At 47.2% G+C, this 27,155-nt stretch overlaps 1 protein-coding gene across 5 annotated transcripts in view; it reads right to left on the bottom strand.

Annotated features, from left to right (window-relative positions):
- LOC119456994 (dehydrodolichyl diphosphate synthase complex subunit Dhdds-like) overlaps positions 1-27,155 on the bottom strand; it is an 81,729-nt gene that overhangs the window by 13,306 nt on the left and 41,268 nt on the right. For 2 of the 5 annotated variants that reach the window (XM_049669716.1, XM_037718814.2), the window contains exons 3-5: positions 26,532-26,674; positions 23,235-23,351; positions 22,400-22,504 (exon numbers count right to left, since the gene is read on the bottom strand). The exons of 1 other annotated variant lie outside the window; for it this stretch is intronic. In XM_049669716.1, coding sequence (XP_049525673.1) covers positions 22,400-22,504; positions 23,235-23,351; positions 26,532-26,674 — 365 coding nt within the window. Of the gene's footprint in view, positions 1-18,077; positions 18,249-21,131; positions 21,352-22,399; positions 22,505-23,234; positions 23,352-26,531; positions 26,675-27,155 lie in introns of those variants that run through there. 2 more of the 5 variants (XM_049669718.1, XM_049669719.1) reach the window with 2 other exon arrangements.

Below are 27,155 nucleotides of genomic sequence, written 5' to 3'. Positions count from 1 at the left end.
GTGTACTTTGGAGATTGTCCCAGACGAATACGGCATCCCTACAATCTAGAAAACAGTGATCAATCGTATTATCGACCACGGCACGAAACAGCCCCTTTTTTCAACCAGGTTTTAACAGGAAGAGTTGCCGAATGTAAATTAAAGAAAACGATTTTATCTCTGGAGGAAGGATCATTCGACGGACATGATTAACAACATCTACATAATAACATTCCAAATAAGGCGCCCAATTACCTTCCAGATACAGTTGTGTCGTCAACTGTCAGAGATGCACACTTGGGGCTTCTCGATGGAGGTTGTTGAAGACATTCACTTTCTAAAGGCTCACTTTAGTATGGATTATATTTTCACTGCCTCCCGCAAATAAATTTCTACTGCACTCATTGACACAGCGTTTGTTGCGCCACCGCTCCATTGCGCCTTCGTTGCAACAGGTGTCAGTGATAACCACTTCGAGCCTGTGCACAGGGTTGGCCTCTGCCTGGCGGGCGATTCACTAGATGGCAGAGCGAGCGGCTGCGGAATAGGGAGCCTACATGCATGTAGGCTCCCTACTGCGGAACGATGACGGCGAGCTGCTTCTGCTCGCTCTCCCTTTCGCGTTGTCGAGGGCCCGCAGATGCCAGCGCCGGAGCCCATGGACGACGACGAATAAGATGCAACGCGCTTCAGGTAACCGTAGGACGACGACTACGACATCCCTCCAGGGTATGAGGTGGAGTAGAAGATGAAGAAATGTAGTGTGTGCCGCTCGGAAAAGTACTGTCATCGCTAGTCATGGTGGCGTCATCGAGAAGGAACACTGATCGCAATGTGCGTGAAACGCCACTTTAACGAGAACTCTGCAAATAAAACTCAGCTGTGAGATCGCAATATGGCCGGTTTGTCGCCTTGCGTTGCTGCGACCTCATAAGCAGCAACATTGGGTTCGGAAACATAACGCAGTGGCACTAAACTCAGCAACGCTTCGCTGCAACACTAAATTCAGCGACATAACTAAGTGACACCGTCAGTGGCAAGTTATATTCTCGCATTTGCATATCATAAGAATTGCTTAGATGTCCACATAGCGTGTTCAGGTAAAACTGGTTGTCATGGTTATATCATGGTTATGTTTGCTTGGCAAAACTCGCAAGACTAACAATTTCAAGATAGCCCGTCCTAAAGTGCATACTGCAAAATACTTGATGTCCCAGCTGCTTTCCAAAGACAAGCGTCGAGTAGTAGAGGGTAATCTTACCTGTAACATCAAGGGATTTGTTTAAACAGACTTCGGAGACGAATATATTGAAAGTGGCCCTATACTTATGATTGCTGCGGTGCATGCATGACTTCACTACAGTTCGGCTTCAATTTCGCAATTGGAACATGCGTCTTAATGTAAATAACGGGTTAGTAAATCGTTGCAATTAACTACTAGGACATTGCAATTTGTGTTGAAAGTAACGACGACCTTTTCATGTAATTGACCTCAATAGTCCGCATTGCGCTGCTTGCTTCATCAGATTTTTCAGAAAATTGTTCGAATTGAAAACACACGCATACGCAGCGGCGTTACCTTCTTCGTCGTTGCACACACAGTCAGACGGCGCTCTTTCGGGGCTCTCTGCAGCAGCATCTCTTCGTGGCTGTTCCATCTCTGCTTGTCGCTTGTCAGTAATAGTCCGAAAACCACGCTAGTTTTCTTTCCTGTTTTTAAATGAAGAGGCAGATTTATGGGCCATACATAAAGCAGGTGGCCGTCGACCTGTCTGATGGTAGAGCGATAAAATTGTGTATTTTAAACGCGTAAGCATTTCTATACCTACCAACTATAACAGGAAACCCGTCCGTCCGTCCGTCTGTCATGTAAGACGAATCGCTATGAAGAAATTAATGTAAAAACAAAACAAATTTGGAACGGAAAAACATTTGTGGTGCGTTTCAGACCTACGACATCACGCTCAGAAGCAGTGTGTCTTCCGCACTGGGCCCACGCTCGCAGAAATTCAATATATGTGAACCACATGAATGTGTTGTACCGGCGGTACAAAACAAATATCAACGAAGAACAGTTTCTATGAAGGCTTTATTGAAAGATTTGGTGATGGTGAAATTAAAGCCATCTCTAAGACCACATGTAGAGCCGACCTGCAGCATTGTAGACATAAAGAAAATTCAGATTTTGCGAAAGTTTAACGCCAAGTACGCCAGGTCCCCGATGCGTTTCGGTGGTTGCGGGATGCGCCTTCCGTTGGGGTGTTCCTTCACCGACCGAAATGCTACCGATCTCTGAGGGCTCATGCGCTTCACGTCGCGCAACACAGATATGCAGTCAATGAGTCGATAAGGATGATAAGGGGTGATGAGGGGTTATATGGGTCTCACCATGGTTGATAATGGTTCGATGCGGATTGATAAGGTGCTAATGAGCGAGAAGGGCTTACGTATAATGGTTGGAGCAAATCAGATAAGGTTAATGAAGGTTGATAAGGGTCGGATCAAGTCCGATAAAAGTTGAGAAGGGTCGAATTTTGTCCGTCAAGATTGATAAGGACAGATAAGGGTTTTAAAAATTGGATTGATTGCGATAAGGTTGATGCCGACTGATAAGGGTTGATAAGGCTGGGATCCAGTCCGATACCTTTGATAACAACCGATAAGGATTGATATTGGTCTGGACTTATTCTGATAAAGTTCATAACGACCGATAAGGGTTGATAAGGGTTTATACTGGTCGGATCAAGTTTCATAACATTGATACTGACACCGGGCTGCGTGGACATGAGCGAGCGGCGCAATGCTTACGTATACTTCGACAACTCCCAGAGGAGTTTCTGCGTGAATTTGTTTATATTTTTCAGCAGCGGGCTTGTATTCTGACCTTTACATACCACGTGTAACTTCGCGCATTCGTGCAGCTTGGCTTTAAAACAGTTTCACGAATGGGCAATTTTACCTTGTTGATACCGAGTATATAGCTCATGATTAATGAGGGCTTTTGAGATAGTTGACGCACTTTTGAAGGCTGAGAGAAAATTAAGCGATACAACAGTCTAAAGACGAGACGAAACAGAGTCAACTTCAACTGGCGTTTCCTGATCACAGAGCGCACGCTTTATACACCGCGGACGTCGCCAGCGCGGAACTTTCTCGCAACACGCATTCTTTAAACAGACATGCTTTCAATCAAGGAACCCATGTTTGCTCTCAATCCTTTTTCGAGATCGCTAATTTTGTTATGACTGAGTACCAATGTATAGTATAGTATAGTATAGTATAGTATTGTATAGTATAGTATAGTATAGTAAAGTATGGATGTATTATATAATAGATTTGCGGTAACTTCAGAACGTGCGTATTTCTGAAACGCCATTTTCTAGTTTGGTAGAGACAACTCGTGCGCGGCTCTGCAAAATTCCATGAAGTCCATCGTACTGAGCGCGTGAAGCACGAATGCATGTGTCATGTGTGACGTTCTACTCCGGTGCTTTTAAGTTCAGTGCACGCGGTTGTAACGCAGCAGGAAATAATTACTCTTTGTGTTCTCTTTGACTACCGAGCGCAGCTGACGGGAACATCAGCGATGTGGGGTTGTTGTATCCTGCCACCACTCTAATTTTTAGTTGTCGCGATGGTCGACGTTTCAATACCTTTACATTTACAATTTAATGTGTTGTCAAGCTACACTTACGGAAACATTTTCCGGCTTAGTACCATGTATACTATGTCAATGCAATGTATATACAATGCAATGTATCTATACAATGTCATCTGCAACCTTCGGTTTGCAGATGACATTGTCCTATTCAGCAACAATGGAGACGAATTACAACAAATGATTGAGGACCTTAATCGAGAAAGTGTAAGAATTGGGTTGAAGATGAATATGCAGAAGACAAAGATAATGTTCAATAGCCTGGCAAGGGAACAAGAATTCAGGATCGACAGTCAGCCTCTAGAGTCTGTAAAGCAGTACGTTTATCTAGGTCAATTACTCACAGGGGACCCTGATCACGGGAAAGAAATTTACAGAAGAATAAAATTGGGTTGGAGTGCATACGGCAGGCATTACCAAATCCTGACTGGGAGCTTACCACTGTCGTTGAAAAGAAAAGTGTACAATCATTGCATTCTACCGGTGCTAACATATGGGGCAGAAACTTGGAGGTTAACAAAGAAGCTCGAGAACAAGTTAAGGACCGCACAAAGAGCGATGGAACGAAAAATCTTAGGACTAACGTTAAGAGACAGGAAGAGAGCGGTGTGGATCAGAGAACAAACGGGGATAGCCGATATTCTAGCTGACATTAAGCGGAAGAAATGGAGCTGGGCAGGCCATGTAATGCGTAGGATGGATAACCGGTGGACCATTAGGGTTACAGAATGGATACCAAGAGAAGGGAAGCGCAGTCGAGGTCGGCAGAAAACCAGATGGGATGATGAAGTTAGGAAATTTGCAGGCGCAAGTTGGAATACGCTAGCGCAAGACAGGGGTAATTGGAGATCGCAGGGAGAGGCCTTCGTCCTGCAGTGGACATAAAATATAGGCTGATGATGATGATGATGATGATCCTTTGTCTTAGCTTGTGACAATTTACTCAGTTCAACTCGTAACCCTGTGTCCAAATTGTGTACATATGAACGCGTGTTGCTTCTTTTGCAGCGAAGCTGTATATGGCTAGGTTCTGACGGATCGCGTCCGCGGACAAAACGACGCGTAGAATAAGAATTTTCGCCGGCGGATATCTATCGGTTTAAATGTTTAAATTGCCTTATTTAGCACAGTTGTCAAAACGGATGTTAGCTTAAAGAATATGAGGTAATTTTAAAGTGATTCGCAACAATATCATCAAATACAAGATTGCCCTAATTGGTTAATAGATATGCAGACTATACTTAAAAATTACCTTGAGCATGGACTGAGGCTTTTCAAGGTAGCTTTTCTTAACGCCTCCGATACACAATTGGCTCCGTTGTGCAAGGGAAGTCGCTATAGCCGAGCGCGTGTCGAAGTTGTATATGGCCAGGTTCTGACTAAAAGTGCATGCGTCAACAGGGTGTGTCGAAACAATTCAGAACCCTTCCTCTGTCGAGAAAATGGGGGTACCCGCATACCCGTATATCCCATGCGGGTATGCGACACACGTGATTTTATTATCGTTGATCGTCACGTAACTGACAAGCATGTGATGTTATTGATGTCATGACCTATCAGTCATGTTAGTCATACATTCGTATCCTTCCATGACAATTTTGGTATATACCAAGTGAACGAGACGCGAGTTTTCGAGAGGTAGGGTTTTAGCGTTACACCACCACCACCGCCGACACTTGTGAGTCGACAAAAGTCGCGTCGACAAAATTGAATCCACAGTAGCCTGCTGCGCGCCGGTGGGGCTCCGTGGCTCCGGAGTGGATGGCGGAATAATAAAACCTCATTGTGTACCCACCAGTGTGTTTGCCTCGTTTTCTTGCGACGTCGACATCGCTCTACCGACGTTATCAGCAGTAGTACTTTGCTCTTGCTATGGCCAGGACGCGCGTAGTCCGCACTGAAGAAGAAGAACGTGCATGGAAAGAGCGTGAATGGACTCCAAGGCGACGGGAAGCAGCTATAGCCGAACGCATGTCGTCTGAAGGATCCGTAACATCGGATGGCCGCTGTGTGACCGGTGAAGAACAGCGTGCCCGTGAGGATCGCCTTCGCGAACAATAGCGGGAGTGGGCGCGAAAGCATCGGCAACCAATTGCAGTATATCACAGTTAGCACAAAGCAATGGTTACCATGGTGACAAAGTAAAGAGAAAATAAAAGACGATAACAACGAAGTTAGGTGTATGTGTCTTTATTCAATAAATATAGCAATTAACCATATATAACTCAATAGGGATATCAACAAGTACAACTTCTCGGGCGGCTGAGCACGAGGTCGCGGGATCGAATCCCGGCCACGGCGGCCCGATGCGGGCGAAATGCGAAAACACCCGGGTACATAGATTGAGGTGCACGTTAAAAAACTCCAGGTGGTCCAAATTGCCGGAGTCCCCCACTACTGCGTGCCTCATAATCAGATCGTGGTTTTGGCACGTAAAACCCCATAATTTAATTTTAACAGTCCGCCTGCATGCGAAGTGGGAAAGGAGGGCTTCAGCGGCAACCCTCCTCCTCCCGGCTGCGCGCCCTCTCCCTCTACCTTCTGACCTCATCAGTGACGTCATGGAGGCATTGTTTTGTTCGTGAATTATTTCCAGTAGGATATCCGGCAGCCGCCAGTTGTGGAAGCGGCGCTGCCGCCGCGTAACGGCTAGGGAGCCTACATGCAAGCGCTGCAAGCGCTGCGCTTGCATGTAGGCTCCCTAGTATCGGCATGGGACCGAGCGTCCCATGGGAGGTATAGGAAGTTTCCCGCCCCTGGCTTAGCCTAGCCCAAATACGTGGCGAGTACCTTGCGATAGCCAATCGATAGCCAATCAATAGCTAATTGAGCCCAAATACGTGGCTAGTACCTTGCGATATCCAATCGATAGCCAATCAATATCTAATCGATAATCGATCAGTAATCAATAAATTCCGGAAAATGCTTGGGAGTGCTTAGCCTAGCCCAAATACGTCGCCAGTACCTTGCGATAGCCAATTAATAGCTAATGAATCAATAATAAATAAATTCCGGTAAATGGTGGGGATGACTTGGTAGTGCTTAGCCTAGCCCAAAAGCCAAGATTAGCTAGGTGCCCATCAGCTCCGCTGTCTCTTCAGCATTGCGGCTCCAGTGCAAGCTACGCTAGTTTTTTCTTTCCTTTTTTTTTACATGCACAGAGCCGACTCATGGAATGCCGCCGCCGCTTCTAGAATTCGTTCATACAACTTTTACGTGCTGGGCAGCAGAACTTTGTAGCAATTGAACAGTGCAGGCGAATGCTTTTGGATGTCCTGAACTAACTCGTCGGCATTTTCCCGCAGATTGAAAAGTACCTTGATGGGCCGTGATCATTTATAACAAATAATTCCACGTCACTCGCTTTTGGTGCATAGAATTGGCAACATTAATGTGCCCTTTCGAATAAAGTTGATCGTTCCCGACTTCTGCCGCACATTTCCACCAGAATATGCATGTGAAAGATTCTTACGTAACACCGACGTTATGTCTAAAAACAAATTGGCCGCATATCTGCTTGCTTCGCTGCAAAGGACTTCGAAAGACGGTAGTCTTCTGCCGCCCCTGATACGTAACACCCTCTCTTCACCCACTCTCACCACTCACGCTCTGCTCCTCCACGCTCACTCCTCCCATGATGGATGCAATGGAGGTCTTGCTGAATTCAATTAAAATTTCCCGCGTTCCCCCTGCTCTCGCGCCGTCTCTCGGGACTATTTAATACTGTTGCCTTAAAGCCGGCTACAGAGCCGCGGCTTCAGTCGGCTTGTTTTTAACGCGTAGCGGCTCTTCCACACCATTTCTAACGCGTTGATTTTTCATTTACTAACGTAAAAACCAGCCCAATGTGTATTCTCAATTAAATGAACGCTGCAGATCACGATTATGTGCACATATTTTGCCTCAAATAGGCCTGAGGTTTCGTTCGCGCTGTGTAATGTTGCGTGTATGACCCCATGCCACCAGTGCTAGTAGCTTGGTTGGTTTAGGTGGGGTGGTTGAATCGGTTTTGGCTGGGCGGTTGAATCGAGTGACAGACGGACAAACAGACAGACAAGGTTTTTCGCGTTTAGGTAGCTCAAGAAAGACTGTAGTCTTTAAAATATTAGACAGAAAAGGACTCATTACAAAACGGAGCACGGATGTTAAAGCCAAATGCGGGAACCGATTGGCCCCATGGCCCGCGCAGGTTCTTACCACGAGACGCTGCACCACGAACTCGATGCCGGTGATACCGTTGAAGTTTGTGCCTCCAAAGATCTCAGAGACGGCCTTCACGTGCTTGGACACCATGCTGGTCAACTCCTGGCGGACCCTGAGAATCCTGTCGTGCTCACTTCCCTGCCAGGAGGCCACTGCCTCGAACAAGCGTGTAGTCCACGGTGATCTCGAGGTTACACACGCGCTGAACGTACGTCTTTCGGAACGCTCCCTGCGGCTCCATGACGCCACCGCGGTTTGAGGGCGTCTTCGAGAGGTTTCGACTAAAGCCCCTCAATGAAGAAGGGCTTTAGTTTCGACCGCGAATGCCGGAACCATGGGCCGCAGCATTCCTTCGAATCGTGCCGGTCATCGAAGTGGTTTCGAGGTCGAGGTCCATCACGGAACGCTTTAGACGGCGTTGCTGGAAGATCCACGAAGCAAGCCACGCTATTGCGAGAAAGATCTGTTGAAAATACTGAACGCCTTTAGAATGTTTAAATGACGTGCATATTACATTCTAATCGCGTCAGTTTTGTTATAAAGCTGCACATTTGTACTTTTAATGGTAACCGGCTCTCTACTGCTTTAAATAAGGGCAATAGTCTGCCGAGTTAGGATGCTTCCGGAATTTTCCGTCAGGCCTAAGGTTATCATCAGCTCGGAGTAAAATTATTCAGATAACTGCGATGTCAGGTCTCCTGCTGTAACTTTTACAACATGATATGAACATGTAGTATCCCTGAGAATTTTACCAAAATTATGTTACTTGCAGACCTGGTGACAAGTAACTAAAGCATAGCAGTACGAGCGGCTGTTATTATTCAAGCTAAAGTAGCAGCGGTAGTCTTTAAGTGTAAATTTGGGAACTTAAAGTTACCGTGTTTAGTGTTTATGAACCGGACACCATAGTGTCTTGTACAAACTGAGCCAAACTGAACCAGACGTTTTGTCCTTCAATGACCCAAAGAACAATGGGAGGTGCAGGGTTAGTTAGGTCTGAGATTTACTGACTCACGTGCGGTAGTGCGAATTCAGTGCTTTGGCTCTGGGACTCTTCTGCTGGCATCATTTACCTTTTTCACGCAGATCAGAAGTTTAGTGCTCTTACCATGAAATTTGGGAGCATTTTACGCGTTGTGCGATTTTATACGCTCTTTCAGCTAACTATCAAATACGAATGCGGTGGCTCTGCCATCGTTAGTGAGCATTCTGCAATGATTAAAGCAACTTTTTAATAAAGAAAGACATCCAATCCTGCAATTTCGCCGTGGTTTGCCGCGTGTGCGATGTTTCTAGTGAATTTCGCCCTGGAAGCATCATATATAGTGTTTTAGTTATGTATCGTGACGTTTTTGTCTTTAAATAGTGGTATTTACGTAGTCGTATAGTTAATGATCGCGTAATCAATCGCCAGTAGAACGAGCCGATACCTGCAATATCCTGCTGAAGGACCGCCGTGGGAACCCGCTTCTACAATACTCCACCGACATTTATTTCTAGTGTGAACTTGAGAAACATCATAGTTTAAACTGCTGAGATTGTGTGTGATTGGCACGACATACGACGATTGGCATGACAAGCGATATGCAGAATCAGCTTTAGTTATTGAAGTTCAGACGGCCGCTTTCTGATCGTATGATGATCTGAAAAGGGGTGCATCGAACAACCAACTCATCCAAGTACCGGATTCGTACTCAGTGCACCCCCAATCTCTAATGTCCATTGCTACGGGCCTAGTTCTTCTTCACGTACAATTTTTCACATATCTTGCCTCAAACGTTTTTCTTTTTTTTAATATCGTGAAAACGTGTCGTATATCGATCGCTACTGTGACCGCTAAGAGTCCTATAATTGTTACCAAAAAATCAGCATTTAGAAAATGTCGCTAAAGGGCCTATTGTGTTTGCCTGCTTGAATTCCAATGGCGGTTGGTCTCAAGGCACCTGAGATTGCTGCCGCCGTATTGGCGCCGTATTCGGTCCATGGCATCCTTGGTGGCACCGTGAAGGCCGCAGCGTCCGTCGGCGAAGCGGACGTCCCGCGCCGAGTAGATGAGCGAGTGGAAGGGCGCCGAGTCCTGGAAGAAGTGGCCGGCGCGCTCCACGTAGAACTCTTCGCCCTCGCGGGGCAGCGAGATGCGGCCACTGAACACGCCCCCTATGATGGATCCTACCACGCGGCTGTGAGGCGCCCCGGGATAAAAGCGTAGGGTATGTGACCTTTAAGTTAGAAAGAAGCGAGAAGAAGGATAACCAAGTGACTTGGTTGAATTGTTAGTCATCACATGAAGCCAACAGAAGATAAAGCCAAGAAAAGCAGAGAGGGAATGAGCTGTGACTTACATTGACATGCAGAAATAATACGGCAAAGGGAAATGAAAAGTGTCGGAAAAGACAACTAACCTGCCGCCAGAGGGAGCCGAACTCACATCATCCGCATCACGTGTGCGATGCTCTATCAGTTGTAAACTACGGCGGCGGCTGTCCTGTCTACTTCTTTGTGCATGTGTGTATGTGTACTAGATATGGCCCCGGAATTGTTAGTCAGCGCCGCTCCTGACAATGGCGGTGGATGTTGAACGTGTTTTTAATCGCAGCAGTCACGTAGTACGTGAGCTCACGAACAGGCAACTAGTGAACAAACCTACGTATGTTACCTGAAGGTATAAAGCCTGTCGAGACGAGACCCTCGCTGTGCAATGAACTAGAAGTTAGTAGTATATGTTGGGTGATATTTTTGGTGTACATATTAAGCACACATTCTCCTCAGGGAAGTAGAGATGCTTTGTGAACACACGGCTTTGACGGGAGATTTGATGACGCAGGCTCCTCATCCGAATGGTTCATCACAGAAAAAAGAAAGGCTGAGTAGCGTGTTGGGCAACCGGCGTCTCGTATACTAGAACGCTTAGTAAAAGACATTAATTTGCACAATAGCACCAGGATTAGGCAACATTTACATCAGTTACTTTCGGATATATAGTGCACATCCGCGATTGAAGCCTTTAAGTTGTAAACACGTCTCCCTTGATAAAAATCGTAACCTGCGTTTTTTTTAATACAAGCTCCACTCGACACTCCACTTTGATTCAATAAAGTGAGTGGTAGCACAATCTTTCGACTGAAGTGGTCACTGCGCTTCAGTGCCAACTCATGGCGATTCCTCAGCACGAATTTTATAAACAGGTGCTCTCGGCGCATGCCATATTTTGCTAATTTGCTGTAGCGAAAAATGTTTTTCAGGCAATACCTCGGTCGTACACATCGTCAAAGAGGGCTATCGGGTTTGTAACAATGGGTCTACGAGACGCCGTACTGGTGAGCTCTGGACCAATGTGACTGCCGAGGACTCTTTCAAGTGTACCTAAATCTACGTTTACGAGCGTTTTTGAATTTAGTTTTCACCGGAACGTAACCTGCATGGTCGGGAAGTGAACCCGAGGCCTTCTGAGCAGAAATGAGGCACTGATCGTGGCGGGTGCACGTATTTAAAGGTGAAGAACGTGAGAACGAGTCTCACTGGACTGCAGCATGACTGATGTGGGGGGACGAAGCTCGTGCCCCTTGCCTGCGAATGTGGCAGTTTAAACGAATAAATCCTGGGGTGTTACGCGCCGAAACCACTCTAATAGTGAATTCCACTGGCGGATCTGGAGCGGTGTGCCGAATCCACGACGGAGCAAGAAAATCTGCCGCGGAGCGACCCGATCCCGATCGACCAGTGAAAAATAAACACGCTCCGGCAGGGATTGCAGCGGAAGTTGTCGCACGCATCCGGTTACCCATGTTGCCAATCTCGCATTAGACCACGTTGGGGGTTCTAGGCACAGCGGCAACTGCACTTCGCGTCTTCTTCGACGTAGCCGACGATTTTGGGGCGTTTGTGCGGAGGCTCTGCAAACATTTCATTAAATAAAATTTCGTACAGTACGTACGACTCATCCTCATCGCTGCTGCTGCTGCTTTCTGAAGAGGAACTGTGCGAACTGTCGCTGTCGCTCAAAGCAACGAGCAATCCGGCAGGGTCGAACGACGCCATTTCAGAACTGTAAACAACGCCACAGGGTTACCAGACAGCGCTTGAAAAAGCGCTGCAAGCAACCGACGTACCCGATTGTTCCGGAAGTGACGGCGCCTAGTCGCTGGAGTTCCGGCGAAATCCGGCTCTATAAGACGGATCAACGCGGAGCGCTCCGTCGCGGAGCAAGTTGCCCCAAATCGCCCACTGGAACATGCGATCTTGCTCTGGATCCGCCAGTGGAATTCAAATTCTCGGCCGCGGAGCAAAAAAACTTGCTCCAGATCCGCCAGTGGAATTTACTATAAGATTATGAGGCGCGCCGTAGAGGAGAGCTCCGGAATAATTTTGACCACCTGGGATTCTTTAACGTCCACCCAATTCACGGCAGACGGGCGTCTTTTTTTTTTTTTTTTCTTTTTTGCATTTCGCACCCATCTATATGCGGCCGTCGCAGCCGGCATTCGACCCCGCACCTTCGGGCTTAGCAGCGCAAGTGGCAGCTTACCCACGACATGACTGGAATAGAGATGCTCCAGGCTGTCCAGTACTGGTCCTTAGTGCGTCTCGATGGTGAAGTCTTCGGCGAAAGTGGACGGGTCCCTTTCCAGGCGAAGCCTAAACTCTCTGGAACACGTCGGATGAGATGGCTCGAAAGCGAACCGTGCCTTCCGGTGCACGACGTTCCGCCTTTGCGTGCACCGAGCACTGCCCTGTCCAATCAACGCATGCTTACCTCTTGTAGGACCTGAATGCAAGCTCGACGCTGCGCGTGGCCCGGTGTGGCGCAGATTAGCGCTTCCAGCGCCTGCTGACCACGCTGATGGGCTCGTACGCGAGCGGCTTGTAATGCAGCACGAAGTCGTTGAGAGTGCGTGCTGCGCACAAGCGTGCGAAATGCGTTCTCCGTAAAAGTCTAACTCAACAAGTCGCAATGGCGTGTCATTTGTTGCACAACAATGCACCGTCAACATTGAACTAGCGCACATGTACGGAGTATAGGCAGTGACTTGTAGCTATGCGCTATTTTAAACACTCTGTATATATACTTGTATGACAGGCAACAACTTTGAGGTGTCTCTGGCTGGCAACCTGGATCACGTGACGTGTATACGTAATGGACCCCTATAAATACGACTGTGGAGAGCACAATCAACGCCTCCTATAAAGCTTTATAGGAGGCGTTGGCACAATAAACGTTCCATTTTCTACAGTCACCATGTAGTTGTTTATTGGCTAGACGCGACGTATCAGTGGCGACGAGGAAGAAGCGAACGCAGCGGCTTCACAACGCAAAGAAAGCAAGGATGAGCCTCGGAAAACCACCCGTGTTCGATGGAATCGGGACTACATGGATGACCTTCAAGATTCGACTCGAGGTGTACCTGGAAGCGCAAGAGATAGCAGACGAGACGAAGCGACGCGCCATCTTGATATCTTCGTTGCCCGACGCGGCGGTAAGAGTTATTCAAGGACGATGTCACCCAAGGCAAGTCAATAACCTTACCTACCAAGAAGCCAATGGATATTTGCAGGATTATTATGCGCCGGAAGTCAATGAGATAGCCGCAAGTTACGCATTTTTTATGCGAACGCAGCAACCAGGCGAAACAGTACAAGGCTTCATCGCAGAGATTCGGCGTCTGGCCGAACAGTGCAATTTTGGAATCTCCCTGCAGCGTATGCTTCGGGATCGAATCGTTTGCGGCGTTACAGATGAAGATGTCCGGCGGCATTTACTCACCAGACGTAATTTGACTTTGTCGGAGGCAGAAGACTTCGTCATTTCGGCACAGAACGCGAGCGAGAACGCAAGAAACATGCACGCCTCGGAACAGGGGGTGGTCCATTATACGAGAACGCCGTCTAGAGAAGGAAGATTTCAGCAGCGTCTTCAAAAGTGCCAGAGATGCGGAAGCGACACACATTCCGAAGAAGCGTGTTTTCATCAACAAACCATATGTCGGAAGTGTGGTCGACGTGGACATATCGCCCGGGTGTGCCGTTCTGGAACGCGAGGTAAGCCTCGCGGTACCTACGCCATGTTGGCGGATGCCGATGACCGATCAACCGACCACGAAACACTTTATACTCTCGTGGCACATCAAGACAGCGACAGAGACATGGTGAGTCCTGTTGTTAAGGAAATCGTTTGGAATGGGGTACCACTTCGCATGATCGTGGATACCGGATCGCCAGTTAGCGTCGTCTCCACATCGGTGTTTCGGCAGCATCGCCGTCATTGGCCGCCGTTAACGAACACGACTGTTCGATTATCATGTTTTTTGGGAGAGCTCCCCGTAGCGGGTCAAGTACGCATGACTGCATCATGTGATGGACAGACGGTAGTCGGATCTTTAGTCGTCGTCGACATCCCCGGCCCGTCACTTTGTGGAAGAGACATTATAAAAGCCTTCAATCAATCTGGGATAGCGATGCTCAAACCCAACCAGGTATCTATGATTCAAACACAACCGGATAAAGCTCTGCAGAATTTACTGGATGAATTCAGCGATGTATTTGCCCCTGGACTTGGGAAATTCACCGGCCCACCCGTGAAATTCCAACTCAAAGTGCAAGCAACTCCTCGTTTCTGTAAGGCTCGTTCCCTGCCTTATGCCTTGGTGGACAAAGTTTCGGAGGCGTTAGACAGAATGGTAGCAGATGGCATCTTATCACCATTAACGACTGCGGAATGGGCCACACCGGTCGTGCCTGTTGTGAAACCGGATGGATCTATCCGCGTTTGTGGAGATTTCCGTCTCACTGTGAACACAGCTACGGTTACTGAACAATATCCCCTTCCACGGGTAGAAGACATTTTCGCACGGCTAAACGGCGGCGAAGTGTTCACCACTCTCGACTTGACACAAGCGTACGATCAACTACCCTTGGACGACAAGGCCAAGGAATTGACTGTGCTCAACACCCACAAGGGCCTATTCTGCTTCAACAGACTTCCGTTTGGAGTAAGTTCAGCGCCAGCCATCTTTCAAAGACGAATGGACTTGCTCTTCAGGGATCTGCCAGGTGTCCAAGTTTACCTTGACGACATCATCATAGCGGAGAAGAAAAATGACCTCACACTACTCCGAAAAGTGCTTCAGCGGTTACGAAAGAATGGATTTAGACTGAACCGCAACAAATGCCGATTTCGACAAAAAGAAGTAACATTTCTGGGTCACCGCGTGGATGCTTCTGGCCTCAAGCCCAAGGATGACAACATAGCAGCTGTCGTAAGGGCCCCGACGCCGACTTCGGTGACGGAACTCAAGGCATTTCTAGGCCTGATTAATTACTATGCCAAGTTTTTGCCTAATTTGTCGACCCACCTGGCTCCACTGTACGACTTGCTGAAGAAGGGTGCCACTTGGGAGTGGCGGGACAAACAAGAGACGGCCTTCAAGCACGTCAAAGGAGCAATCCAGACTTCGAAGTTTCTAGCCCACTTCGACCCGAAAAAACCATTGAGGTTGGAATGTGACGCATCAGCAGTAGGAGTTGGCGCGGTTCTCTCTCACCGTGTAAATGGAATTGACTACCCCATCGGATTCCGTTCCAGAACGTTAAATCAAGCAGAACGAAACTACTCGCAACTGGAAAAGGAAGCGTTGGCACTTGTTTTTGGGGTGACCAGGTTTAAAGACTATTTGTACGGAAACCAATTTGTCTTGGTGACGGATCATAAACCGCTCACGGGTATCTTCAATCCGAACAAAGCCATTCCTCCCATGGCGGCAGCCAGGATACAAAGATGGGCCCTCTTGCTGGACAATTATCAGTACGTCTTAGAGTACCGAAAGGGTGCAGACAACGTCAATGCTGATGCACTGAGCCGACTGCCACTCCAGACCAGTGAAGAGTCTCAGGGCCTACAAGAAAACCCAGAGTATGTGCTGTACACAGACTTTCTAACAAGCAAAGCTATCACAGCACGGGACCTTGTACAGCTGACGGACTTGGATCCTACTTTGCAACAGGTCAAACAGTGGATTGTGCAAGGTTGGCCGAATTTCTTAGGGGAGCATCAACAGCGATACCGTACCTATTTCAACAAGAGACAAGAACTGACGATCAGCGCAGGATTTGATTTTCTGGGGACATCGAATCGTCATACCTACTGCTGCAATTAAAGCTGTCTTAAATGTGTTACACGATAATCACTCGGGCATGACAGCTATGAAAAAGACAGCAAGATCCTTGTTCTGGTTTCCAAACGTGGATGCAGAAATTGAACGCCTAGTAAGAGCCTGTACCGTCTGTATAGAATCCGCACCGATGCCTCCACGACATACGCCAGTACCATGGCCAGTCCTCGAACGAAAGATGGAGCCGCCTGCATCTAGATTTCGCAGGACCAGTGGACGGGCACATGATATTAGTCGCAGTAGACTCAACAACTAAATGGATTGAAGCACTGCCTATGAAGTCAGCCACGTCAGAAACCACTGTGGACGGAGTATAGGCAGTGACTTGTAGCTATGCGCTATTTTAAACACTCTGTATATATACTTGTATGACAGGCAACAACTTACTAAGTAGTTATCCAAAAACCAGCCCGTTTATTTATAACCATTTAAAGGCACTTTTAAGGACGCCTGACCAAACTGATGAGAAATTAAAGTGGTAAGAATGTTCATTTTCCGAAGCAACCGTCACCCTGATTTTCATATATACTCGGCACTTCTATGAGGCTGCACGAAGAGCAACCTCAGGATGCATGCCCAAGAATGTTCTGAAATGCCGTGAAAAGCCAGACACTACTCATATTCCAGAGAGAACGTGATGTCACATCTTTGCTAGTTATCTTTGAGGCCGTATTACGTTGGCTCTCCATGAAAAACGGTCACACGAGACACTCCCGACGGCGTGCGGGGATACGGCAATACGCAGGTGCTGTGGTTTTGATTGCGAAAATATGATAATGCTGAAGTCAAGCGCTATGGGCGGTCGGCTTACGCCGAGTAAACATTGGAAGCCATACAAGGGAGCGTCGCGAGTACAATCCAGAAGCTTCCAAGACCGACCATGAACGGCGCACGAAAATGAACAGCTTTTGGTTTGGTTTGGTGCCTATAGAAATAGCACAACCCACTACGGGGGATTGGCCATGAATCGGGCGGCAGTGGGAAGAAAAATGAAGGATACCTAAATGAGATTTTCTTAAGAATGAGATAATCAAAGAATTATAATCGTTAATATTAATTTTCATGCTATAGCATCTTATAATTTGAAGAAAATATTTTTGTTGTCTTGTGAAAAAAAATTAGCATGGCAGTCTCCTTGTTTCCTTTACAAAATTAAATATGGCATCACATACGTTCTTATTACAGTGTCCTAGTGCCGACGCCCCCAGAGATAGAATGAACAGCTCGCCGCGAATCCTTGTTCTTCTTCTGTCTTTTCTTCTTCTCCTGGTTCGTTTCGAGCTCGCTTGCGCGCGTGCTCTAAAACTGGCCCGTGGCTGCACAGCGGCTTAAATCAGTGGGGAAGTTGCTTCTGAAATTGGCGTATCTGAGAACTTAAAGTGGTTCTCCACACTGCTGGCTTGAACGAATACCCAGTGTCAGCCAAGGTGCGGTGGTAGCGTATGAGCATGACGTTTGACAAGCAACGGAACCTTTCTTATTCTAACGCGTACACGTTTATGACATGACCGATTACGCCGTACTGCCCTCCTGGTACACGTGTAAATGATAGTTGTATTGACTTCCGTATAACTCTGTGTTTACATGTCGCATATAAAACATTCAGTGAGAGCATTCTTGTGCAGTCTTTTTTTCGTTAGCGTGTAGTGACGTACCATGTTTTTTTTTTTTTGGTTTTGTATTTATTAACTAGTATTTATGTGCGTGCCTTTGGCTTGTGTCTCTCTCTCCATACACACGCACGCACGCACACGCACGCACGCACGCACACGCACGCAAGCACACACACGCAAGCACACACACGCAAGCACACACACGCAAGCACACACACGCAAGCACACACACCACACACACACACACACACACACACACACACACACACACGCACACGCACGCGCACGCACGCACACGCACACGCACACACACACACACACACACACACACACACACACACACACACACACACACACACACACACACACACACACACACACACACGCACACGAATAATCATAGCAACAAAATCTGAACATGAACACAGTGTGCAAATTGATATACGCATGGTACTTGCTGTAGCTGCTTTATTTGCATCTATTTCTTCAGGTTTGCACTATACAGTGGGCGAAGGCCTTTGTGCCAGCGGCTTTAATGCTTTCTATGTAGGTTTGTTGACGTAACGCACATCCAGGATCTGGCAAGCCACGCCGAATAGCCTCTAGAGCACGATGCTTTTCTTTTGCTGTCTATTTGTGAAAAGAAGAAAAAAAAACAAGAAAAAAAAAACAAGCAGAGAATTAATACAATAGAAAAGAGCGAAGGTCAGGACGCTATAGTTAAACTCTGTGAGGGATGTTTTTCATGACGCACTCTTTATTGTAATATCTGGTGGCTGATATATTTTCGTGCGCACCGGCTGATCTGTAAACACAATTTGTACTACCCTTGCGCGCCCAGCTTATGTAATTGTAATGAAAACTTGGAAGTAATATGTTATTTGAATTTCAGTGCAGTCTGTTTACCTCGGTCAGAATTTGCGAGCGAATAATTTAAAGGGACGTCGATGAGAAACGTCACCGCTTGTGAAACCGCAAACACCACCCCCCAGCACTAACATATATGCAGAACCGGCGCGAAATTGTTCTTATAGTGATTTAGGCCGTTGGGCAGACTTTGTGAAAAAAATTGCAGTAGGGCAGTCTTGCTGTGAGCGTATGCTTATCTAATCAGTAAGAATGAAAGAACAGGAAGCGCGCTTCTGACCAAAAAAAGATTTTCGCTTTATTCTTTTTTTACCGTTCTAATGAATGAATAAAAAATGGAGGGCTACATGAAGGCATTACCGAATACCCGTCGCGGTATCCGCCGTAGTGGCGTGGTGGCGTTGGAGTTGCGCTGCTAAGCATCCCGGCGACGGCGGCCGCGTTTTGATGGGGGTGAAATGAAAAAAAAAAAAAAACTAATGAAAAAAAGTTGCAGTGGTTTAGCTCGGCTATGCCAGGATATACGTAGCGTTAGCAAAGGTTCAGCTGATTATTCTTAGCTTTCCTGGTTGTCTAGATTGTCAAGGATTAGCTTGATTGTCATGCTTACTGCTGCTTCAATGACACACACGCGGTATAAGTATTATGTGGCACATGTATTCATTCCTCCTACGCTCAACCGCTAATTGCCAGGCAACTACTTCGGGATCCGATGAGTCAAGCTTCTCCGTTCTTCTGCGCTGTTGAGCAGCATTTGCGCTCTCCTTCTCCATGGCTATACCACACTGGCAAACGCCAGTCAGAAGCGCAGCGGCTCCAGTGCAATGTCAGACGGCGACTGCACAGCGAGCGCGCGCCGGCGCCAGTGCGTCTACCACGGCTACGACGTCACTCCTCTGGAATGCGCAGACCGGCGGCGGTGAGTCGCGCGCGGCGGCGGCGGAGTGCGCGAGAGGTGCCGGCTCCGATGGCTCCGGTGCGCAAGCCGTGTGACATCACTGATCCTTGCGCATGCGCAGCACGGCTCTTGATGTGCCGCGCGAAACGGGCTTGGCTAGGCCAGTGTAGCTAACGCTACAAAAAGAAGCCTAACCTTGCACTCGGTCGCGCAACACTTGAAACAGCGAAGCTGGGCGATCGTAGCCCAGCATTTCCCGGTAGTGCGCGCGAACTTTTCATCTTATTACTCATGATGATGATAATTTCTTTTAGCTCGTCTCGGACTTACGGCTGTCACTGAGCGTTCCATAGCGCAGCTTGCGACACCGACACCGCGTTCCAGGAAAACCTAGGGAGCCTACATGCAATGCCGTTTTAGGGTGGTGACAACACCAAGTTTTTGACCGCTATTTGCCGCTAAATTTGGGTGGGTAGCCATTTTGGACCCCAGTCTTTCTGACTTTTTTTGTCACGCTCTGGTGTACTCATGATGACACGCGATCTATTCAATTTCTTTAATTTAGTTTCGCGCCAATGCGCTCAAGAAACCTGCATACATCTTTAATATACTAGTTGCATTTTCCTTTTATTTTAACACATCAAACTTACTCTTCTATTGCATCTCGTGCGACACATGTAAAGCAACAAGTTATAAGGCACGATGGCATGCTCGTGGTAGCATTATCTCACGCCAAGAATGTGAACTGCATTAAGCATTGTCGTTGCCTTCCAGTTGTACATGATATACAGAGGGTGCTTTTCGAAGTGTGCTGTAATGAAGACTGTTCGTACCAGTCTGTTTAACTAAAAGGTGGACTTGCCGTGTACGGCGCTCAGTGCTCCCTCAAGGGCTGCAGAAGATAGCGCCAACCTTTCCCTTTCCCTCAAGAACCACTTATCATCGCGCCATTTGTCTCTGGCTGCTGAGGCCAATGTTTATTAAAAGAAGTTAATTAATTTCACGTCACCAAGGGTTGCGGGAGATGTGGTCTGTCGGGTGGTCTTTCACCATTTTGTGCCCCAGATTTAACCCGCCAAATTAGCTGGCGGCGGCAAGTGCCCTTACAAAGGCTGTCACCACCCTAAAACGGCGTTGCATTTAGGCTCCCTAGGAAAACCGCTCCCTGAGTGCGTCTCTCTCTCGCTCTCAAAGCGCGCAAAACCTCTTCACCTCGCACAGCACGAGCGTGCGAACGCGCCAGCTATGGTCAAAGACGACGACGCTTGAACGCAATCATATGGTTCGCATAAATGCATGTTCTGCAAGCGTGGCTGTATAGCCTATCAAAAGGCGCGTCTTCTCCGTGGGGTGCAATCAAGTATCGGATGGTATGGTGATTCAAAATGAAGAGTTCTTTTGAGCACATCCCAAAATAATATTGCGTCTTTACAACTTATGAAGCAATGCTCTATAGTCTCAGTTACATCACAAAGGTGACAATTCACAGTGGATACAAAAATTCCTTTTTTGTGCAACGAAGTTTTGACACGTAATGGTTCACTGTGTAATTTAAAGGAAAACGATTTTATATATGGGGAGGGCGTGTTAGTGGTATTTATCTTCATAGTTAAGTAGTATGTACGGTATGGTTGATTGGTTGAGTAGGATGGGCCAATCGTTCAGTGTATTATGAAACGCTGCATAGATCTGTAGCGATTGTTTATGGCCTGTTCTCACGTTTTTAATGTAGTCACGGTCGTACTTACGGAGATATCATACCAGTGCAGTTGGTACATGAGAAATGCGCAGATCCACTCCCAAAAGTCCACTGCCGGCCAAGTCTTTGGCGTTATGTGCAGGTAGGCGTAACTACATTGCATTACCATAAAATCACTGAACCTGGGGCCTGCACATCGCATCAGCATGTCCACATCCGGGCATTCCGTGTGAGCAATGTAGGCGTCCAACAGTTCCGCTGTGACGTCCCTGTGTGAAATCGTGGCATGTCAAACTAAGCAATCACCAGCGCTAATAGTATTACAGCAAATATCTAGACTCCATTTGTACTGAAGGTTCCTGTTCTGACGAGAAAATACATATCCGAAGCCTCTCTTTCAACACTCTTTCGGTCCCTTGTTCTTGCATAGAAACATGATGATGATAGCTCTTTGGCCTGCTATAAAGGGAAGCATCGGGAGTGGAAACAACTCACGGCTGTAAAATTGTAGATCGGAATTTGCCGCTTGCCAGATATTGAAACAGTGATTGCCGAGGTGAAGGATTGTCCGTCTGGCTTACTTTAGTATTCCTGTAAGGGCTAATGTGTAGAAAATTTGAAGCTGGGAGAAAGGAATGAGGTCCCTCTATTTCGTTGTAAATGATACACTTCCAATATTAAGTTATACTGCTTAAGTTTGAGGGTAAGGTTAGCGACAAAATCTAACTTGAGAGATTGAACTATGACTGCTAGATTTTAGAAAAGGAGAGCAGTATAGCTCCCCTTTAAATTATTCGAATTGTCCTTAAATGTCTCACTACTTGCAGAGCGTCTAATAGACCAGTGTAAGTGTCATCAACAGTAAATAATAAACATTTCACGAATAAGCTCACACGTACAGGCGCTGACTGTCGCAAGTCAGCGCCTGTGTGTACCACGTCTTTCTGTGTCCTCGTCTATTCGTGCGGCATAAGCTTCACCATGTCATACCAACACGCCCAAAACGCGGCGTTACTGAACTTAATGAATAAAGTTTTATTACTACTAAATGTAAGAAAAAATACACGCGTTACCGCAATCTATAGTCGATGCTCTTTTGTGTCATTGACACCGGTGTTCTGGAGCTTAAACCCGTTACACTCAAACCGTGTTTTGCATCGAAGACGCACAATTTCCATTGTGGATGGTGTACCAAGATATGAGCTAAATTATCTGAGCACAAGATATAAAATTACACTCACAAAATTATTTTCCTGAATACCTATAAGTAATGGCCTTGCACTATACAATGCTACTAAAGCTTCAAAGTTCACTTACTTGGTCGTAATAATGGCTGCTTTCACGGCTTTAGCCAGATGCAAGGCAGCACGAGCCATCTGGTTTTTACTGCTGTAACCAGTGCAGATCAGGCAAGTGTGTGACCTAAGGAAATAAAAGAAAAAATCGCGGCGCTTCTTTAAACATTAAGATTGACCTGATTAACAAGATTCACGTGAAACGCAACAATTTTCTTATTGTGAAACCGCTTTCCTGATCAAAATGTGATTTGTTCAACTTACGAGATATCCTCGTATTTTAGCGGTTGTCGGGAGCAAAACGTTTATTTAAAAATTTTGGGTTCTGATTTTTGAACATGACTAGGTGTCCGCAGACGGCGAAGTTGGTGAGCGCTGCAAGAACAGCGAAATGTGTGCACAGAGAGCTGTGCAAGCAGCATGTGGTCGGTGCTGTGGCTCTAGACTGCGCCCCTAGCGCAGTCTAGAGCCTAGGCAACCCAGTGCAAGGCAACGCAGAGCAAGGCAACCCAGCGTTGCCTTGCTCGTTTCGAAGGACCTCCACCTGACGCTTCTTCTGTTGGTGCAACTTAACTCGGTTCGTTGAGCTGTTTGTCATTTTGTCACGACGGACGCATGCTGACGGATGCATGCCAGGTGAAAGGAAGCAAAAGCCACTTCCGGTGAAGGTGGTAGAAAGGAAAGAAAGGAGGGCTAAGCGTCTGACCTAAAGTAGGTCGGCTAAGCACCACCATGGCGGCTCATGACGGAGTTTCTGTTTCACCCTGACAGCGGAAGTTCGTGGGAAACCTACCCAACATCTGCTTCAGCGTTAGAAATAAAGAAGAATAAAGAAAATCAATTCTTAGGGTACTGACCTTTGACTGTGCGAAGTAGCCACTTCCAGTTCAGCTAGCTTAATTTGTTGCTCAATCGGAAGGAGTTCAGTTTGACCCACACACATCATCCGCATACCGAGGCTATCGATGTGACTCCTGCAATACCGAGGAAGGCGGTTGCCAAGTGTAAGACGGGAGGGCGAAATTGTTACAGGACGACACAGGCATGCTCTATCTTTCAGTATGAATTTGTGATATGAATGAGATGCATAGGCCCGTATTCACGAAAACCCGCCACGGTGACTCAGTGGCTATGACGTAATGCTGCTTAGAACAAGGTATACCCTGTTCGATTCCACGCCACGGCGGCCGCATTCCGATGTGAGCGGAATGCAAAAAGCGCTCGTGTACCTTATGACGCCTTTTCATGTTTGTGCTGCAAAACTTCTTTCGTAGACTTGTTGCATTGGTGTATGAAATTGCCATCTGGAAGTTGTTGCGTAGTCATTCTCGTCTTAATAGAAAGTTTTAGAATACGGGTCTCAAAAGTTTGGGGCCCCAAAGAGCTATGCGGTTGTTGGCGTTGGGGCATACGGGAGTGATGAGCTTTAGAATAGGGCTTTGCGTTTGCGAATAGCGTCAAGCTTGCGCTTGCAGCGCCACTATACGATGTCAAAGAAAAACTATTACAAATAATAAAATAAACTATACAATTTTATTATAAGAAGAGTAAACTTGACGCTCTCAGTTTTGCGTTTTTTATTTACAATTGAGAGGTGATTCCATTAGCAGCAAGCGATTTGTTGCGCTTAATTTTGAGTAACCAACTTTACGTGCCTTCACCAGCCAAGCTAATCCACGTTAGGCCTACGAGCCATGAAATCGACAATCGAATTCGGAATCAGTGGCGTCTAATGAATCAATATTCATTACACACGTTAGTTGAGAGAATGCGATAACCGCAGTCACTTCTCCTAGCTTACGAACTTCACGCGTTACCACGAATCGAGCCCAGTTTGGTCCTCGGTTAGAGCCATCGCTTGGATGGGCGCTGTCACGTTTGTTGACGCAAAGCCTTTGGGGAAGCTTCTGGGGCTCCCGCTAAATCAGTGAAATAGCGTGCCCGACGCAAAACTCAAACGCAGATTGCGTCTCGCGCATGCGCAGTGGCGCCGACGCTATTTCTTTGGGGTCGCAACACGTTTGGGGCTTCTATTCTGAAACTCTCTAATGTTAAACGACAGCCTAAATGCTGGGGCCGAGTAGGGACCTCGGCATGCACATGGAATCGAGATATTCGCGTATTTCAGTTTGATAAGCACATGTCCGTAAGCACAGACCCGCTGCGATAAACCGCTCTGCTAGGTTTATCGCAGCGAAATACGTCCGAATTGCCCCCAAGCGTTTCACACACAAGAAAATTAAACCTTCATGACCTGTCTCTGCGCCGTCGAATATCTCGTCTGTGTGCATCTCGAAAAATATATTACACTAATCAAAATCTCAAACAATCATCGTTAATCACTTTTAACTACGTGTCACCCCGCGTTGACCGTAGACACAAAGTTGGTGTTCCAGTATTAAGAACTAACCTGTATTCTTGTGTATTCCCAGTACTAGCAGATACTGGAATCACCTGCCCGCCTCCATCGTGTCCGTGCAAGATCCCACAATGTTGAAATATGCAATTTTCATCACCTATATTAAACAACTTGCTGTTAATATTTTCGCAATTTGTTTATTGTTTTGTTATTACTCACTCCTTTCTGTAACGCCTGAGCGGCCCTGAAAGTAAATAAGTGAAATGAATTGGCTGGCGGGTGTCATGCACACATGCTTGGACACATTTCCGAAATTATCAGCGTGTGTGACAGTAAAAGCACACAGCCTCAAAATAGCTGAAATAGGTTTTTCTGCTTGGGAATACTAGCTTCGAATTGTATCCTTGCGGCAGTGATATAAAAACTTCAAATTGAAACAATTGGTGCGAAGTGTCATCCGGAGCGAAAGTTTAGGGCCAGTTTTCACGAAGTTTTTATTGCGATAGCAATTATTTGGACACTCCAAAGGGATTTATGCCGTCGCCGTCGCCGTGATGTTCCGTATAAAGTCCAAGGGCGATAATATCGTCGCCGTGCGCCGTATGCTGTATATGCGAGTGAAAGCATGCGTCGGTGAGCCGGCAATCACTGTTCGCGCTCGCAATGGCGGGAAGCGGGAAGGAAGCGCGCAGTCTTTTGCAGTGGCGCACAACACTCCCGAGGAAGGGTAGGGGGGTGGAGGGGCCGCGCTTTACTGCGGCCGCGCGCTTGCGCCGGGCGGGAAGGTTCCGGGGGAAGGGTGGGAGGGAGGGGGGGGGGGGGGGTTCACGTTCTGCGCCGCCGCGAGCGCGCGCCCGCGTGGCTGTATCTTGAAAGCTATGAGCGGCGGGGCAGAGTCCGAGCTCCCTGTTTTTTCGCGGATAAGATCGCGTCGATGCGAGCGCCGGCATGCATGAAGCTGAATTCGCTCGCTGTTGTTGCCGCGCTGACTCACTCCAGCGTTTTGATAGCGAGCTACCGCGGTCATCGGGTGAGATGCGTTCATGTTTGATTGTGCGTGCGTGACACCATGCTTGTTAATTTAGTTAGTGCGCTTATGTTTACAAATTTATACGGCCGATAAAACTACTATCCTTACTTTGTATAGCTAGTCCACTAATTTTCTATCCCACTATCGCAATCGATGCTTCGCCTTTCGGGTGAAACTGCGACATGTTTTTCTTCTGTAATTAAGCGACGTGCTGGCTAGTTATCGTCGCATCGAACACGGCTATTGTATTGGCGCCGGACTACTATTCAATGAGGAAAGGAATACTCTCACACAAGAAAAATTATGTGGAGTGAAAAAAAAATAAAAAGAAGAAAGACAAAAAGGTAGTGACCGTCCCGCAAGCTTCACAGTGGGTTGCGATGTTATGCTCCAGTGAAGGCTGTGATTCTTCAGCTTGCGCGCGAAGCACGTTACATGAATGTTCTTGCATTGCGCTCCCACAGGAATGCGGGTGCCACAGGCATGGAATCGAGCCCGCCACCTTGTGCTCAGCAGCAGAACACCATTAGCCAGTAAGACACCACGGCGGGTTTTTGTGAGTACGGGCCTACAGATGTCACAAGGCCGCATAGAAAACCACCTTTCTGTTATGGTTCTTTGAAATAGGTTTTTATTATGCAAAAATGGGGTAGGCATCGCGAATTAAAAAAATTTGTGCGTGTCAGTGAATGACGCTTACTAAATAATTGAATCAGCAGTGAAGAACACAAAGATGCGTTGAACCATCTTTGTCATGTGACTCACAGAGTGCGCAGGCTGTTGGCCCAGGTGTCCATGGCTGCCGAGAAGAGGGCGGTCTTTTCATAGGTGCTGCGCCGCATGTGACGGAGTGCGAACACAAACACTGTCACTCGGCTGACACCCGCTTCGAAGCACCACCGACATGCCTGGACATGCGAAGAGATGGTCGTCATTTTACCGCGGCGGTGGTTGCTGTTACGCGGGTTCTCTCAGTTCTCGGCATACCAGTGCGTCATACGGCGCCAGGCTGAAGCCCCAGGCCGCAGTTGAACTCGCAGATATCTTTATTTATATGGTCTACGGGTGGTCTACATTAGGAGAAAGACAAACGTCATAAATTATTACCAGCGACCACCGCGCCCTTCATCGCCCTTCTCTCGCTCGCACACACGCACGCTCATACCGCCATTTTAGACGCGCACAAATAATGTTCAGGACTCCGTAACGCCTGTTTCCGCAGGACTTCTAAACTCGCAGCAACAAAATGGTACTGAGCGCCGGAAAGCACTGAACCGCGCAGTCCGTCGCATCATGGGGTAGCAGCATGCTAAATTGCGGGACGGTTGTCGCCGCTGTCAACATGGGTGATCGAAATAAAATCCTCGCTATAAGAGCTTCTCGTGAGTT

Source organism: Dermacentor silvarum, chromosome 6 (genome assembly GCF_013339745.2).
Source record: "Dermacentor silvarum isolate Dsil-2018 chromosome 6, BIME_Dsil_1.4, whole genome shotgun sequence".
Classification (NCBI taxonomy): Eukaryota; Metazoa; Arthropoda; class Arachnida; order Ixodida; family Ixodidae; genus Dermacentor; species Dermacentor silvarum.
Note: the sequence above shows the minus strand (reverse complement) of the source record. Positions and strands in the feature narration are given on the sequence as shown.